The sequence below is a fragment of the Pelophylax lessonae genome (genome assembly GCF_965119305.1).
Source record: "Pelophylax lessonae genome assembly, chromosome: 6".
Classification (NCBI taxonomy): domain Eukaryota; kingdom Metazoa; phylum Chordata; class Amphibia; order Anura; family Ranidae; genus Pelophylax; species Pelophylax lessonae.
Window position 1 is genome coordinate 67,749,452 of NC_138773.1, and position 16,251 is coordinate 67,765,702.

The window sequence follows — 16,251 nt, forward strand, 5'->3', positions numbered from 1 at the left end:
TCACAGGTGTTTTTTTTCACCCTAATATTAATGGAGTTTTGCCATGTGGCTATTTTAGGTAAGACGCACTAAAGCTGGCCATACACGGTGTGTCCAGAAAGTAATGAGAATGATATTTAAAAAAAATCTTTTATTGAAAAATGTTACAATTGAACGTTGTCAGCTTAAAAGTATGCACCTTGTAAGTGCACACATCGCTCCCAGCGACTTTCCATTCTTTGTAGCATCCCTGTAAGTCTTCAGATGGGATGGCGTTCAGAGCTTGCGTAGTGGCTTTTTTGGACGTTATCAACACTACCAAAACGTTGTCCTTTCAAACCCTTCTTCATCTTTGGGAATATGAAAAAGTCGCAAGAAGCCAAGTCGGGGCTGTAGGGTGGATGTGTTTTGCAGCCAGAAAGTCTCTGACAGCCAAAGCACTGTGACTCCGTGCATTATTATGATGAAGGATCCAAGTTGAGCCAATCTCAGGACGCACACTAAAAACTTTGTCTCAAGCGGCCAAGAAATTCCAGGTAAAAGCTTTAATTCACAGTTTGACCAGTAGATTACATTTCTTAATGGACTATTCCACTTAAATCAAAAAATACAATGACCATTGATTTGACTTTTGTCCTGGGACAAGGTGACATGGGTGTGTGCTATTTTGAACTTGTATTTAAACACCCAGGATTCATCTCCCGTGATCACTTGACTCAAAAAATCAAGCTCTCTTTTCAAATGGGCCAACAGGTCTTGGGAAACGAGTTGATGGTGTTCCTTTTGATCAGATGACAAGTTCTTTGGAACAAGTTTTGCACAAACAATTGACTTGGTATTTCCCGTTTCTTCTGCAATCATTCTGATAGTGATCTGTCGGTCACGGTTGAAAACAGACCTCATTGCATCAACATTTTGTTCTGTTTTTGACGAAGAGGGGCTTCCTGATCGTTGTTTGTCTTTAACACCTTCTTGTCCTTCCTTGAATGTCTTGTGCCATGGCATACTTGTGCAGATGACAGCGCAAATTACCTATAAGCTTTCCTCATCATTTCCAAAGTTTGATGCACTTTTACCAAATTTCACACAAACTATTTCAAACTTCCTTGCATTTTTCTTAATACGAGGCACTTGAACCAGGGTATCACAAAAAAAAAGAATGTCTCGAATCTGACAGGGCTGGAATGCAACTGATCAGTGTTCACCTGGCACCCTACCCGAAGTGACCTTGGCCATCTTTTCACTTCACAGAGCCCTTCTTGAGCATACAAACTTTATTCTCATTAAATCCTGGACATACCTCATTTTGTAGATGGATCAAAATCTAATCTAACCTATGTCAGGTTTTTTTTTGCCCAATCACTGCCATCGGCTATAGCTGCCAGCAGTGATCATTGTCCTGGTGAGGAAACATAATGGCGCTGCGGTAGGGATTAACCCATCAACGCTGAGTGTGTTGATGGGGGGAATCGAGCAATCAAGCAATTTTCTTTCCTTCAACCCCTGGTTGAAAATTTTTTAATGTATGGTATGCCTTAGTAGATCGTTTTTTCGATATGTGTGAAGAAAGCAACTGTTGCCACTAATGTAATGCTCACAGTGCATTGTGGGTTAATGGAAGGAAATATCTAGTAGTGCAGGTAGAAAGGGCAGCTCTCACTTTGCTGAATATATCTGATTTGTATTCCCTTATAAAAACCAGGAAATGTGTCTGTGTACTCAAAGCAACCAGTCAGAATTAAAATTAAATAAATAGTGCAGCGCCTAATAATGATGATAAAAACTAATAAATAGATGCACATAGATAATATGAAAGGATATGTAACGACAATCCAATACAAAATCATAAATGATCATGGCTAGTGTGCATATAAATAATGAAACATGACAGTCCTGATGATAGACAGTCTCTGTATCTGGTGAAAGGAGAAGTGATGATAGGAAGCCGCTCCCACAGTAGAGCAATAATCCACCACCGTGATGCAAACAACCGGGGTACTCTTACCAGACGAGGTGGACCTTCAAATTAATGAAGGGTCAATCGGGCAAAGATTGAGTATCTGGTGTCAGCTTAGCAGATAACCGGTCATCAACCTCCTTAAACTCTTAAGCCGGAATGGATATATACTTATCAGATGTGAACATCCCCAACTCCTCCACAAGTACCGTTAGTAGACCGGTAACGGTGTTTCTACGAACCTTCCAGGACGGCCAACGCCGTCACACTATATGCACACTAGCCATGATCATTCATGATTTTGTATTGGATTGTCGTTACATATCCTTTCATATTATCTATGTGCATCTATTTATTAGTTTTTATCATCATTATTAGGCGCTGCACTATTTATTTATTTTGCATCTTTTGGATATGGTTTTCCTTTTGTGCTGGCTGCCGTCATTTCCTTTTAATTTATCTGTAATTTGCTGAGCACTCATATGCTCAGAACTGGTCAGTGTTTCTGTCCATTTGTTTATTTTGGGACTAGCGTGGCTTTTTCTCTTTTTATTTTGTTAACCAGTCAGAATTAACCACCCCTTTCCCAAGCCTATTCTGACACTTCTCTCCTACATGTATAAGCACCGGTTCACATTACCGCAACGCTACTTGCAGGGGCGACCTCCAAGATTGCGGTGCGAGCAGCGCGCCGCGACCTCGGAGCGGCCGCCACGGACTTCATAACATTGAAGTCTATGGCGGTCGCCTCCTGGTCGCCCCAAAGAAGCTCCGGACCCTTTTTCTAAGTCGGAGCGACTTGTGTCGCTCCTATTAGAACGGGTCCGCAGCTTCCCTATGGGAGGCGACCTGCGGCGACCTGTGAGGCGACCAGGTTGCCTCACAGGTCGCCCCAGTGTGAACCGGCACTAAATCTACTTTTTGCTAGAAAATTACTTAGAACCCCCAAACATTATATATTTTTTTAGCAAAGAATCTATAGAATAAAATTGTGTGTTGCAATTTTTTATGTCACATGGTATTTGCACAGCGGTTTTTCAAATGCTTTTTTTTGGGGGGGGGGGGGACACATATATAAATAAAAAAAAAAAAACTGTAAGGTTAGCCCATTTTTTTTTATATAGTGAGAAAGATGATGTTACGTAGAGTAAATTGATACCTACCATTTCACGCTTTAAAATTGCGTCTGCCAGTGGAATGGCGGCAAACTACAGTGCTTAAAATTCTCCTTAGGCGGCGCTTTAAACATTTTTACAGGTTACCAGTTTAGAGTGGCACAGGAGGTCTGGTGCTAGAATTATTGCTCTCTTTCGGACGTGCACGACAATAACTCACGTGTTGTGCGATCATCATTTACATGTGTGTGCGGGAGTAACGTTTGCTTTCGCGTTTGCGCATAAGCACGGTGGGAAGGTGGCGCCTAAAATTTTTTTTTATTTATTTTATACAAATTTTTATTTTATTTTTTGTACATTTTCTTTTTTTGTTCAAACTTTTTATTGCTATCACAAGGGATGAACAACATTCCTTGTGATAGCATGGGCCTTGACAGGTCCTCTTTATGGAGAGATTTGGGATCTATCAGACCCCAAATCTCTCTTCTGGCCCCCCATGCAGCCGATCGGACTGAGATTGGTCCGATCTGCTGCCTCTCTGGCCGCTGGTGTCCAGGTAAACAAAGGGGCCGAACCAGAAGTAACAAATACTCGTCGCTCCAGGGTTACAGATAGAGGGGAATGGCTTCAGTTCCTCTCTCTCTGTACCAGGCAGCCATCGCCGCCGGCCGCATCACTCCCGGCCTCCGCGATGGGACCGGAGAGCCCAGGAGGGGGGGCGGGACCCCCTTCTGCCACCCGCTGAATTGATTGAGTGGCTAATTAGCCATTCGGATCACTTCTGCCTTCTACAGAATCGCTGGCTGAAAATAATGATACTGGGATGATGGCTGTAGGTGCAGTCATCATCCCAATATAACCACTGAAACCCAAGGATGTACGTGTACGTCCTTGGATGGGAAAGGGTTAAAAGATATAAATCCAAGGAAAAAAAAGTAATATATTGCAGCTTCCCAGTCCTGATACAATAGAGCATTGAGAATAGCCACCCAGGGACAGGACGTGTATGGGGGGAAAAAAAGCAAGAAAAACAATTAAAGCGAATGCAGCCACCACGTCTAAGGACTGGCAAGCTTGCAATATATTACATTTTTGGGGGGTTTAGATACACTTTAATTCTAAAGCTATTTTTCTGGGTTATAAGATTTAAGCTTGCCCGTGATTGGTTTCTGTAGTCAATGCAGACACTGCCTCTTTACCTGTTTATAAACCATGCTCTATATTTTTATAAAACCTGTAGAAAAGAAAAGTATCCCAAAAATGTTTTTCCTTTGCACAAAAAAAGGATTCTTTAATTCTAGAATCAAGGTCTTTTTAATTATATGAAATTAGGCTTTACTATGTGGTAATGATTTATGTTACCATGCACCCATTTACCTGTGCAGTCCTAGTCACGTTACACAATGGTATTATTAGTTCCTAAATTATCCTTAATTGGAAATATTGATGTCTGCTATTCAGCATGTTCCATTTATGTAATAACTGTAAATGCGGTGCAGGGCTTGGGTTCCCCCGTGTCACTTAGAGACCCGCCACGCTCTGACTGTAATTAACACAAACACATAAAACAATTAAAGAAACACGTTTCTTTTTTTGTCTTTATAAAATAGAGAGAGCTATTGTGAAAGATAAACAATTATACAGGTGGACTAAACTAGGCCGGGAGGGTACACGTGCCAGCTGTGACTTTGTGCCAGTTCCATGTGACCAAGTCGCATCTAGCAGCCTATCCTTTGTCATCCTGAACCAAAGTGACATAGCGATGAAGATCCACACTGATTTTTGCAGTACCAATAATTTCTTTAAAGACTAAACTACAGAACTGATGCACGGTTCCATATGCATTGAAGTGATGAACACTTAGAATGAAGGATACGTTCATTTTAAATGGAAACTTTTATGGTTTTAAGCCAAATGTATTTATTTTAGTTTTTAAATCGGAACTCCAATTAGCCACATGTTTGTCAAATGGGTGTAGAGACAGTGCTCAGCGGAAATCAATAGCCGCTAGCACTAAAGGTCAATATGCCCAACCCTTCTTGGTGAATAATCATATAACAGTACAGTGCTCAAAGACATAACAAATGTGCAAATAAACCAAGAAAAAACATGAAACTTTGCTTATGGATATGACAAAAAATAAATATGTGTAAAAAGAAAAAGTGACTTCAGTAGATCAATATAGAAGTATTTTGCCTTTAAATGGCAAAGTAAACTTATGAGAAAAATATGAGATTCCCCCATAAATATGACATATTATAAAACTTTAAAAAAAGAAGTGCTTTAAAGCGTTCAAGAAGTGGGTGCTTCTTCTTTAAATGACATCCAGATGGTTCAAGTACTCTTTACACCTCCACTGTGATAATCCCCACACCAGAAATTATGGCTGTGTAAACTATGGGCAGCACATAGGCATTATAGGGTCTCCCAAATAAGCATGGCCACATGTTCTCAGGAGTGGTCCCTTTAAAAAAACAACATTCTGGTATTAATTGGACTTTTGCTTCCCAGGGCCAGCAGGTAAGTAGTGCATACATATGGCCGCCACATACAGACCATGCGACGGTGTGACATCAGCACTCTTAGCTCCGCCCAACGCATTTCAAGCTCTAGCACATCTTCAGAGGTCAAAGAGAGCCATATATTTGTAGTTTGTGCCCTGATCCCACCCCCACTACTCAGATAGCATGCCTTTAAAGCCTGTTTAGTCTAGTGGAGGTTTCAAGTAGAGAAATTCTTACATTATTTTCTGCTCCTCCAATAGCTGGCTCCAAACTCCCAAAATGTGGGTAGGCCATCTGTCATTGTATACAGTGTACAACTGCTCCTGTATTTACATTAGGGACAGGAATTGCTTCATGAGACAGGTCTAAGGCTCGGTTCACACTGCCATGACTTGGGATCCGACTTGTGAGAGCCCAAGTCACGTGACATGTAAAATCCCATGTCAGTCAATGAAAGCTGTCTTAATTAACCCTACTGAAGTCGCTCCGATGGGTGGTAATGTGTTCCAATGGCCATAATAACTTAAAGTGTGACTAAACCCACAACAGTAAAATCAGTCTGTATATGCAGTAAAGCATGTTTGTTATACTCACTGTGGAACCTAAGGGGATAATCCTCTGCATTGTGTAAAAGGGCTGTTTGATCCTGTTTTCTCTGATCCTTCCTTTCTTTCACAGTCTTCAATCTTATCTGCTGATAGTACAGAGGCTAGGGGACAAGCTGCACATGCTCAGTTTGGTGTGTATTGCTAGAGAGTTTTTTTTTCTTGGGAGAGTGCATGTGATCAGCACAGGGCCAATCAGCACTGTCCAGACAAAGGGGTCAGGGCTCCTGCAGCCTCATAGGACAATCAGGTGAGAATGAAAACTTCTATGAGCTTTAACCAGACACTGATAGAAGTCACAAGACTGCTATATACTGCTTATGAGAAAAGGTATTTCTGCAGTTTATATTTACTAAAACTATTGCATTTCCATGTTCTGTGTACTGTGGGAAACCAGATATAGTGAATGCAGAGTGCTGGGGAGACCAGATATAGTGAATGCAGGCTCCTGGGTTTAGTAACATTTAAAAAAAAAATAAAAGGTGCTGGTACCAAATGTTCCTAAAACAAAATTAGTGTGTCAGTTTGTTTTGCTATACAACCGTATTCGTATCAGGCTTCATGTTATCGTTTTTACTCTGCCACTGCAATGACTTTCTTTTGCTTACGACAGAGTGGCGTTTTTCCCATTACACATTGGGGACCATGTCTTCATAGAAGAGGACTGTGTGGTGAATGCAGCCCAGATCGGATCCTACGTACATATAGGGAAGAATTGTGTCATTGTAAGTGTTAAATGTTGGAGACGAAGCCCAAACCACTGTTGTTTTGAGTGTTCTTTCTTTCCTTCCTTCATAGCAGCTTTGTAAATGTTTGCTTTGTTATAGGGCCGAAGATGCGTCTTAAAGGATTGCTGCAAGATTTTGGATAACACTGTTCTCCCCCCTGAAACTGTGGTACCTCCATTTACAGTGTTTTCCGGCTGCCCTGGTGAGTCCAGTTGGTGAAGTTGTATAGTCTAGCTTGCCATAAACAGAAGAGTGCAATGTGGCATGATCCAACTGTTCTGTGTGTGGCTTAAGCCGGCCATACATGAAATCCAAAATCAGCCGGTTCAGCAGGGATCAGCCAAATTTGAATCCACATATGGGTACAGAAGTTAATCTATCGATTGCTTTCTGTACAATCACCCTGTCAAGTTTTTCCCGAGCGATCAGTGCTACTGGCTATAGCCGGTAACACTGATCATTGTGTTCTCACAAGGTGGAAGTCACTTGCCTGATGAAGAGGCCCTGCGTGGCTCCGAAACGTTGCTACATATTTATCATTTGACCATGGAATAAGCCCCCGTTCACACTGGGGCGACCTGTCAGGCGACCTGGTCGCCTCACAGATCGCCGTAGGTTGCCTTCCATAGAGAAGCTGCGGACCCGTTCTAATAGGAGCGACACAAGTCGCTCCGACTTAGAAAAAGGGTCCGGAGCTTCTTTGGGGCGACCCGGAGCGACCTGCATAGACTTCAATGTTATGAAGTCCGTGCCGGCCGCTCCGAGGTCACGGGGCGAGCAGCGCGCCGCGACCTATGAGGTCGCCCGGCAAAGTAGCGTCGCCCCAGTGTGAACGGGGCCTAAAGCTTTGGACCCTTTCGAGGAATCCTTGGTGTACTGATGACATTTCTTCACTTTGAGAGTCCACGGTTTCCAACCTTTGGTCATTACAGCACCCAGCATCCCTGAACAGCTGGTTATCTTGAATGTGTGCATAGGGAATATTGCGTTTGGATCTCACAGTGTGGAAGGCTTCTTGTTTTGACAATACTGTAGCACAGCGGGGCTGATTCCACCTAAAATGTGTTAATAGGGGAATCAGCAAATTTTTTATTTTTTTTTCGTTCAACCCGCTGGTTTAATGAAAACAAATGCATGATGTATGGCCTGCCTTAGATCCTAAATGTGAACATTTGCCCAGGCAACTGTTTCAGAGGGAAAAATAGCAATGACCATTTTCCTGATGAGCCTCAGCCAGCAGGTTCTGTAAGTGCCTCATAGACATTAGATTGTTAGCTGGATCGGTGGACTGCTCCTATGTGACCGTTTAAACAGGTTCAGTTACTATATGATGCACAATCCTCATAAAGTTAAAAAAAAGCTTCCTTTACCTTCTCTGAATGATCCAAGTCCTTTATTTGTGTCTCACACTCCCCCTCCCAGGCACAGCAACTCAAAGTGAGAGGTTTCAGAAACGGAAGCCGTGTTGTCAGTCCTGATAGCAGCAGGCAGGACTAGGCAGGGTCAGGTGCTAATTGACATCAGCGGTGACAATGCTGATAGCTACACCCCCTGCCTCTTCTGAAGTGCAGGCAGGCACAGCCTACATGAGAGTGGTAACTCTGCTCTGAACCAGGAGCGGTGCAGCATCGTTATCACAGTAAGTTGCATTAGGTGGGCTTTGTTGGCAGGATTACCATGCGTTTGTGAGTCTTTGCAGAAGGATACATGCAGATGTACCTACCATTACATAATATTAAAGTCTTTTTTTTTTTTTGGGCTAAAAATAACAAACATTTTACTTGCTTGCTCTGTGCATTGGTTTTGCACAGTGCAACCCCGATCCTCCTCGGGTCCCTCACCGGTGCTTTTGGTCCCTCCCTCCTGCCAATTGCCCCCATAGCAAGCAGCTTGCTTTGGGGGCATCCAAGCCGAGCCGCTGTTCTGTGTATCTATTCAGACACAGAGTCACAGCCGGCCCCATCTCTCTCCTCATTGGCTCACTGACTTTGAGCCAATGAGAAGAAAGAGTCCCCGTAGGAGATTCTTGTGCAACATCGCTGGATCTAGATGGGGCTCAGATATTAGGGGGGGGGCTGCTGCACATAGAACATTTTTTTTTTTTTTATCATAATGCATTAAGATAAAAAGAAAAAAAACTTTTGCCTTTAGAACTACTTTAAATGCTGCAGCACATATTTTTAATCGGAAGCTGTACTGTAGTTCTACTTTTAAAGTGTTACTACAGCACCCAGCATCACTGAACAGCTGGTTATCTTGATTGTGTGCATGGGGAATATTGCGTTTGGATCTCATGGTGTGGAAGGCTTCCTGTTTTGACAATACAGTAGCACAGCAGGACTGATTGGTGGAATCAATGTGGAATCAAATGTGAGAATCGGCACATGTTTTTTTTTTTTTTCGTTCAACCCGCTTGTTTAACGAAAACAAATGCATGATGAATGGCCTGCCTTACATCCTAAATGTGAACATTTGCCCCAGGCAACTGTTGTAGAGGGAAAAATAGCAATGACCATTTTCCTGATGAGCCTCAGCCAGCAGGTTCTGTAAGTGCCTCATAGACATTAGACTGTGACCTGGATCGGTGGACTGCACCTATGTGACTGTCTAAACAGGTTTCAAGTCCAGTTACTATATGATACATAAAATCCTCATAAAGTAGAAAAGCTTCCTTTACCTTCCCTGAATGAGCCAAGTCCTTCTTTGTGTCTCACCCCCCCCCCCCCCCCTCCCAGGCACAGCAACTCAAAGTGAGAGGTTCCAGAAACAGAAGCGGTGCGGTCAGTCCTGATAGCAGCAGGCAGGACTATGTGGGGTCAGGTGCTGATTGACAGGCTACAGGCCTGTGAATCAGCTGTGATAATGCTTTAAATGCATTAACATAAGAAAAACCTTCTGCCTTTACAAATCCTTTAAATCTCAGAATGTTTGTGACTTATGGCATAATTCAAACAGTTTGTGGACTGTTGTGTTCTGCAAAGCTCAGGTTTATAAGTATAACCAAGTGGAGACTTCTTCCAAATCGCAGGAGGAAATGTTCCATTTAACCTTTTTAAACAACTTTCTATTTCCTGCTGACATTTTCTACAGCAGATTTGAGATAGAAAGGAAGCATCTGATTACTCACTATGGGTCAAAAGAGACAGATCTAACTATTTTGGAGTTTGTTAAATGAGTGTCTGTTATCTGATGTTCTCTGTGTTTAACCCTCCAGGTCTGTTCTCGGGTGAGCTCCCAGAATGTACGCAGGAATTGATGATTGACGTGACTAAGAGCTACTATCAAAAATTCTTACCTCTCACGCAGATATAAACAGGAAATCTTCCTTTTCCACAAGCTGTTTACGTCAATTTTTGTTTTTATATATGTACATAAATTAACATTTCCTGCATTCCACTGGTCTGAAGCCCTAATGCCCATGTAACACTATATACAGTATTTATTTATATCCCGAGTCCTGCTCTCCTAGTTTGGTGCTGTTTATGACAGTGTCCGGATGACAGAATTCAGCATCCTCACTGCCACAGTCCCTATGTTTGCATTACCTTGCTGGGCATGAAGTGCAATAGATTAGCACTTGTCATCTGAATAAATATTTGCTTTCCGTATGTAGAACTATTCAATTGTGTTGTTGTTAATGGGAAATTCAGCCCATGCCCATGCAGCTTTTAGCCAAACATTGTCCTCACACTGACATTTTGTAATATATGTAATGCATAGAGCAGGTGTGTCCAACCTTTTGACTTTCTTGGGCTACATTGGAAGAAGAGGAATTGTCTTGGGCCGCACATAAAATACACTAACAATAAGGGCAGCTGATGAGCAGAAAAAGTTGGACAGAACAGAAATGAACAATCGCTGATCTTGATAATGTACCTCATGCTAAAAGGAAGAAGGCTGGTGCTATAAAAACATGATTAAAGTGATTGTAAAGTCTCGTTTTGTTTTTTTTAAAGAAAAACAAACCTGTTAGTGTCCTTTCATATGAACAATCCAATCAGATCGGCCTGTCAGTTTTTTAGGTGGATCTGATCGGATCCTCCATGCATCCCTATGGGGCAGTGGGTGTCAACGGAGACATGTCCACTGACACCCGCTGCCATTCGCATCCGATCCTGTCTGTGAAATCCGGACAGATGGAAACCCTATTTTCCATCCATCCAGGGGATCGGATGAGCGCGGACAAGCGGTCCGCTTTCATCCGATTCCCTATAGAGAGCAGCAGGGCTCTGACACCTCCCTCTCCGCACACGGAGCGGAGAGGGAGCTGTCACCTGCCTGCTCAGCGGGGATCAGTGTATTGATCCCCCGCTGAGCAGCACGGAGTCCGCCGACGGAGGCCGACCGTGTGAAAGGAGCCTTATACTTAACCTCCTCTGTGCAGTTGCTTTTGCACAGAGCAGCCTGGATCCTCCTCTTCTCTGGTCCCTCATTCCTGCTCCTGGCCCCTCCCTCCTTGTCGAGCGCCCCCACAGCAAACAGCTTGCTATGGGTGCACCTGAGCCCAGCTGCAGCTCCGTGTGTCCATTCAGACACAGAGCTGGTGTTCGGCCCTGCCCTCTATCTCTTCTAAATGGCTCATTGACTTTGATTGACAGCCGTGGGAGCCAGTGGCGCCGCAGGTGTATCTCAGCCAATCAGGAGGGAGAGTCCCAGGTCGGCCGAGGGGCATGTGGACATCGCTCAACAAAAAACGGGCACAGGTAAATATTAGGGGGGGCTGGGGCGGCTGCTACATACTGAAGGCTTTTTAATGCATAGAATGCATTAAGATATAAAACCTTCCTGACTTTACAACTCTTTTAAGGCCTGATGGTCGAAAGGCATTTGCTTTTTTTGACTGTTCACATGCTACAATAAAATAATGTTTTACCTGACTTCCATGACACCAGCCTTTCTCGCTTTTTGCGTGGATTACATGGAGGTTCACAGAGACTTCACAGGAAAAAGTGCTGTGTTCTTGAGGCTCACCAGGCATTGCACATGAGGTAGTAGCTTGGATGCACCTTTTCTAGATAATGTACCTAACTGAGTAATAAAACTCTTTTTTTTTGTAATAATTTTTATTATAAAAGTAAAAGAGGGCAACATGAAACTGGTGTGATATTTGACACTGTTTTTGATAAATTATCTGGAATATCTGGTTTGATGTACGATCGTAGCAATTCTGAGGATACTCATCAGATATTTTGGTTCTTTGTGTGCTTCATCCTTGAAAATAGTTGCTCACCAATATTGGTGCTGCCGCAAACTGATGACAGGAATAAGCTGTGAATGATTGTGAAGATTGGGAGATTTTTCTTTGGTGAGATAAAACCTGTAAAAGTCCAGTATAGAGATACTGTCACATTTTTAACCACTTGCCTACTGGGCACCTAAACCCCCTTCCTGCCCAGGCCAATTCTCAGCTTTCAGCATTGTCACAATTTGAATTACAATTGCGCAGTCATGCAACACTGTGCCCAAATTAAATTTTTATCATTTTTTTTTTCAAACAAATAGAGCTTTCTTTTGGTGGTATTTAATCACTACCGGGGGTTTTTATTTTTTTGCTGAAGAAACAAAAAAAAAAAGACTGATTTTTTTGAAAAAAAAAAAAACTGTTTCTATAGTTTGTTCTAAAATTTTGCAAACAGGCGATTTTTCTCCTTCATTGATAGGCACTACTGAAAGGCTGCACTGATGGGCACTGATAAGGCGGCACTGATGAATGGCACTTATGGGCATTAATAGGTGGGACTGATGGGTAATGATAGGAGGCACTGGTAGGCACAGTTGCTTTTCCTCTTCGGGACCGATGTCCCTCTGACAGCAGCTGGCAATCGCCTTTTATTTTCTCCTTACATCACGTAATCAGCTGTCATTGGCAGACAGCTGATCACGTGGTAAGGGGCTGGGATCCCTTACCATGGGGATCGGTTTCCGATCTGCCTGGCAGATCGGCTGACAGCTAGATGGAAACAGACAAGTGGTTAGTTTCCATCCTACAGTCCATAGAGGACAGCGCGGGCCTAAGGGAGAAGGTTTTTGGAAGCATGCGCTAAAGCTGAGGAGGGCCACAACCTGTGCAGGGGATACATAAATATTTCAGAGTGGTGGAAAGGGACCCATTTGTGGTGAAAGATCAGTGTCAGCTTTTTTTTTATAAAATCATTGCACAATTCATTACATTCAGCCCTCTAGGCAACTTACTATTGGGTTAGTAGAAGTTTACTTATGAAGCTGGTGCTGTATAACTTCTAAGGACCCTCCACCCGATCCGCATGTGACAGCACTTGGTCCAGGCAATTCGCTATTTAGGCACCCAGCCCTAAATGTCATGGGACAAAGTGTGTAGAGACACATTCTCTACCATGCCTGGACATACTGGCTATTTTATGCGGCTCCAGCATGTGAATAAAGCAGCGGCGGAGTGTGAGGAAGCAAAATATCAACTGCATATCTGCATATATGTAGGGGGGGGGTTAGGCTATCAGGTGGACCTGACACTTTTAAATGGGCAAAGTACAAGTTTGCTTTAAGGGAACACATCAGATTGGTAAATTTGAAGTTGCTATAATTTAAAAAAAGAAAGTTCCACCCAGCAAAACATTTGTGACACATTTCCTTTAGCCCCACAACATGGGACTCAAATATACAAATGAAGAATTTTCTCATCACACTAAATTAATCAGAATTGATGCAATGTGTATAGTCGCCTTCAGCAAAACAGAAAATGTCCAGTCACCTTTGCCTGGAAGGCAAAATTAAGAACTGGAATTTTGGGAAAAGCAATGTAGGGTCAGGCCAGTAATTAAATCTTTGTAATCCTGTTAGTGCAGGATGTGCTTATTAGTGCTTAATAGGCTCAGCCAGCCTGGACCAGGTGTATTTATTTGTCCAATGTGGCTAACTTCATACTACAATAAAGCCTCAGAATATCCTACAAAAAAATACCGCTTTAGAAGCAATCGTAATTGAATCGTTAGTACACAGCTTTAGTCCGAAATTATCCGAAAGGAAAAACGCAACAATTTTTCTAGTATGATACCAGATTGTACTGTTTGCATCTGAAAATATTATACAAATACATTACATCACTTCCAAATTTTTATTCTGTTATATGAGAATTTTCGTACTTTAGTGAACTATTCGTTTTCAATATGGAGACTAGCATGCAAAAAAAAAAAGACGATCATTCATCTAATAATATCATTGTGTGTACTAGGTTTTAGGAACCTTTTACACACTGCACTGCCTTTTCTCCACAGCAAGGGTGCAGTTCAGTGTACCTGTGGTTTTCGTGCAGGTTATTTGCACTTTCCCATAGACTTACAGTATATCGGGAACTTTGGTGCGTTTTCTGAAAGGTCCTGCATGCTGCATCTTTGGTGCTTTTTTCAGAAAACTCACCAAAAACGATCTGATCTAATGGAAGTCTTTGGGAAAATATAGGTAACCTGCACAAAAACCACAGATACACTGCGCTGAAAGGGGCATTGAGGTGGACTTTGCAGTCCAAAGCAATTAGGAGCAATATAGTGGCCAAAACAAAGGACCAAAAAAAGCAATATTTCTTTGGACTTTGGTTTTCTGCCTCTTGCCTAAGTGCTGGTGATGTCACTCAGTCTTCATATGGGATCCTGGGAAAGCTGAGGATCTCAATTCCAGTCTAAAGCCCCGTACACACGGACTGAAGTCAGGTGTAGATACCTGCTGACATTCGGCCCGTATGTATGGATCCTTGTTTGATATAAGCCGATCTCACAGATTAATTCTGTGGAATGAGCTTGCTGTAAAACCAGCAGCTGATCGGCATGTGATCAGCGCTGTGAGCCAATGACTGAGAGTGTTAACCGGTGTGTTCTGGCGGGGGGGATGTTCACGACCGTGTCCCCCAGTCAGAACACAATAGCTCAGTGGGTAGATCACTGTACTAAAATTGCATCATTACCGTATTTTCTGGCGTGTAAGACGACTGGGCGTATAAGACGACCCCCCCTATTACATGATCTACTGGTAATACTTGTACTTAGGTTACCTGGGAGATATTATACTCGGCGTATAAGACGACCTCCCATTTTTGGGGGATTTTTTTGAGGTTCAAAAGTAGTCTTATACGCCAGAAAATACAGTAATTTGTGTCTTCAGCTTTTTTCATTCAGCCCACTTACTATGTGTACCAAGCTTTAGAATTTGAAGCTCCACAAGGTTAGGAGAGCCATGGGTTGCTGGATGAGATGTTTGGTCTAGGGCAGTGATTGGGAACCATGGCTCTCAAATGTTTTGGAACAACATTTCCCATGATGCTTAACATCACTGCAGAGTGCATGAGCATCATGGGAAATGTAGTTCTAAAACATCTGGGGTGCCAGGGTTCACCTTCACTGGTCTAGGTCTGTGTTTTCTTTTTTATGTGTTGGACTCCTCTGTTCTGTCCAGTGTCTTATGAAGGCCCCATACATAGGCGACAGTATAGAGTAGACCAAAGTTCTGAGCCAGCAGGTCACCATAGAGAAAGGGATGGAATGGGTTATCTCTAATCTGTCTTGTTCCTGCGAAAGGTGCTGCTTACTCAAACAAAGTTTACTCATCCAACCTGTTGTATTATTTTATACACTGAGCAATCATGCAAATATTGAAAAGAAAATATTTGCTGTATAACATTCTGAAGAAAGAATTAGAAATTTGATAAGTAAATTACATTTTCAATGATGTTATTGGAAGCCACCTAAAGTAATCCTGTTATAAGCCTGGGCAATTCAAACTGACAATATGAAAACATAAAAAAAGTTACCTCTGGGGAAAATGTCAACCCCTTCACTATCCTCAGATGTACAGTATATTTCTTTGGAGCCATCTCCTGATTCAGCAGCCATTAAGAAGATGTTTTTTGGTTCTACTGTGTGGCTGCGGCCACAGGAGATTTTGGCAAGGGGCATTGAAGATTCCTGAAGACCAAGGTCATAAAGGCCTGTGTTGACAGGTTTTGTTTACATCAGATGCATTCTTATAAAATCTATTAAAAAAAAAATGCAATATCCGCTTAAAATGGAATTTAACTGGATCAGCACCACAAAAAACGCTCCCCCAAAATTTTTGGACGTGACCATCTTGAGTAAGGGGCAAATGATTCAGGCATGCAGGCAGGTGGGTGGTGTGCTTAGCTTAGAAAGCGCCCCTTCCCCTTCTCCAGATGAAAGAAAAGAAATGTCAATATAGACATGGGATGTATATCATCATTTTGACCTAGGACAGAAACCAGGAAGTAATTGACGAAATGTAAAAAAAACGGTGTTTATAACAAGTAATCATAATATACTTTCCTATCTATTTACTAAAGCTAGTAGCATAAGGATTAAAAATAGTTAATGTTGATTTAAA

The 16,251-nt window shown here is 42.4% G+C and overlaps 1 protein-coding gene across 1 annotated transcript in view; it reads left to right on the forward strand.

The window, feature by feature from the left end:
* The window catches only part of DCTN5 (dynactin subunit 5), a 44,129-nt gene extending 33,623 nt beyond the window's left edge, over positions 1-10,506 (forward strand). The window contains exons 4-6 of the mRNA XM_082261371.1: positions 6,774-6,885; positions 6,988-7,090; positions 10,103-10,506. Coding sequence (XP_082117497.1) covers positions 6,774-6,885; positions 6,988-7,090; positions 10,103-10,200 — 313 coding nt within the window. The 3' untranslated portion in view covers positions 10,201-10,506. The remainder of the gene's footprint in view (positions 1-6,773; positions 6,886-6,987; positions 7,091-10,102) is intronic.
* The last annotated feature ends 5,745 nt before the right edge of the window (positions 10,507-16,251 follow it).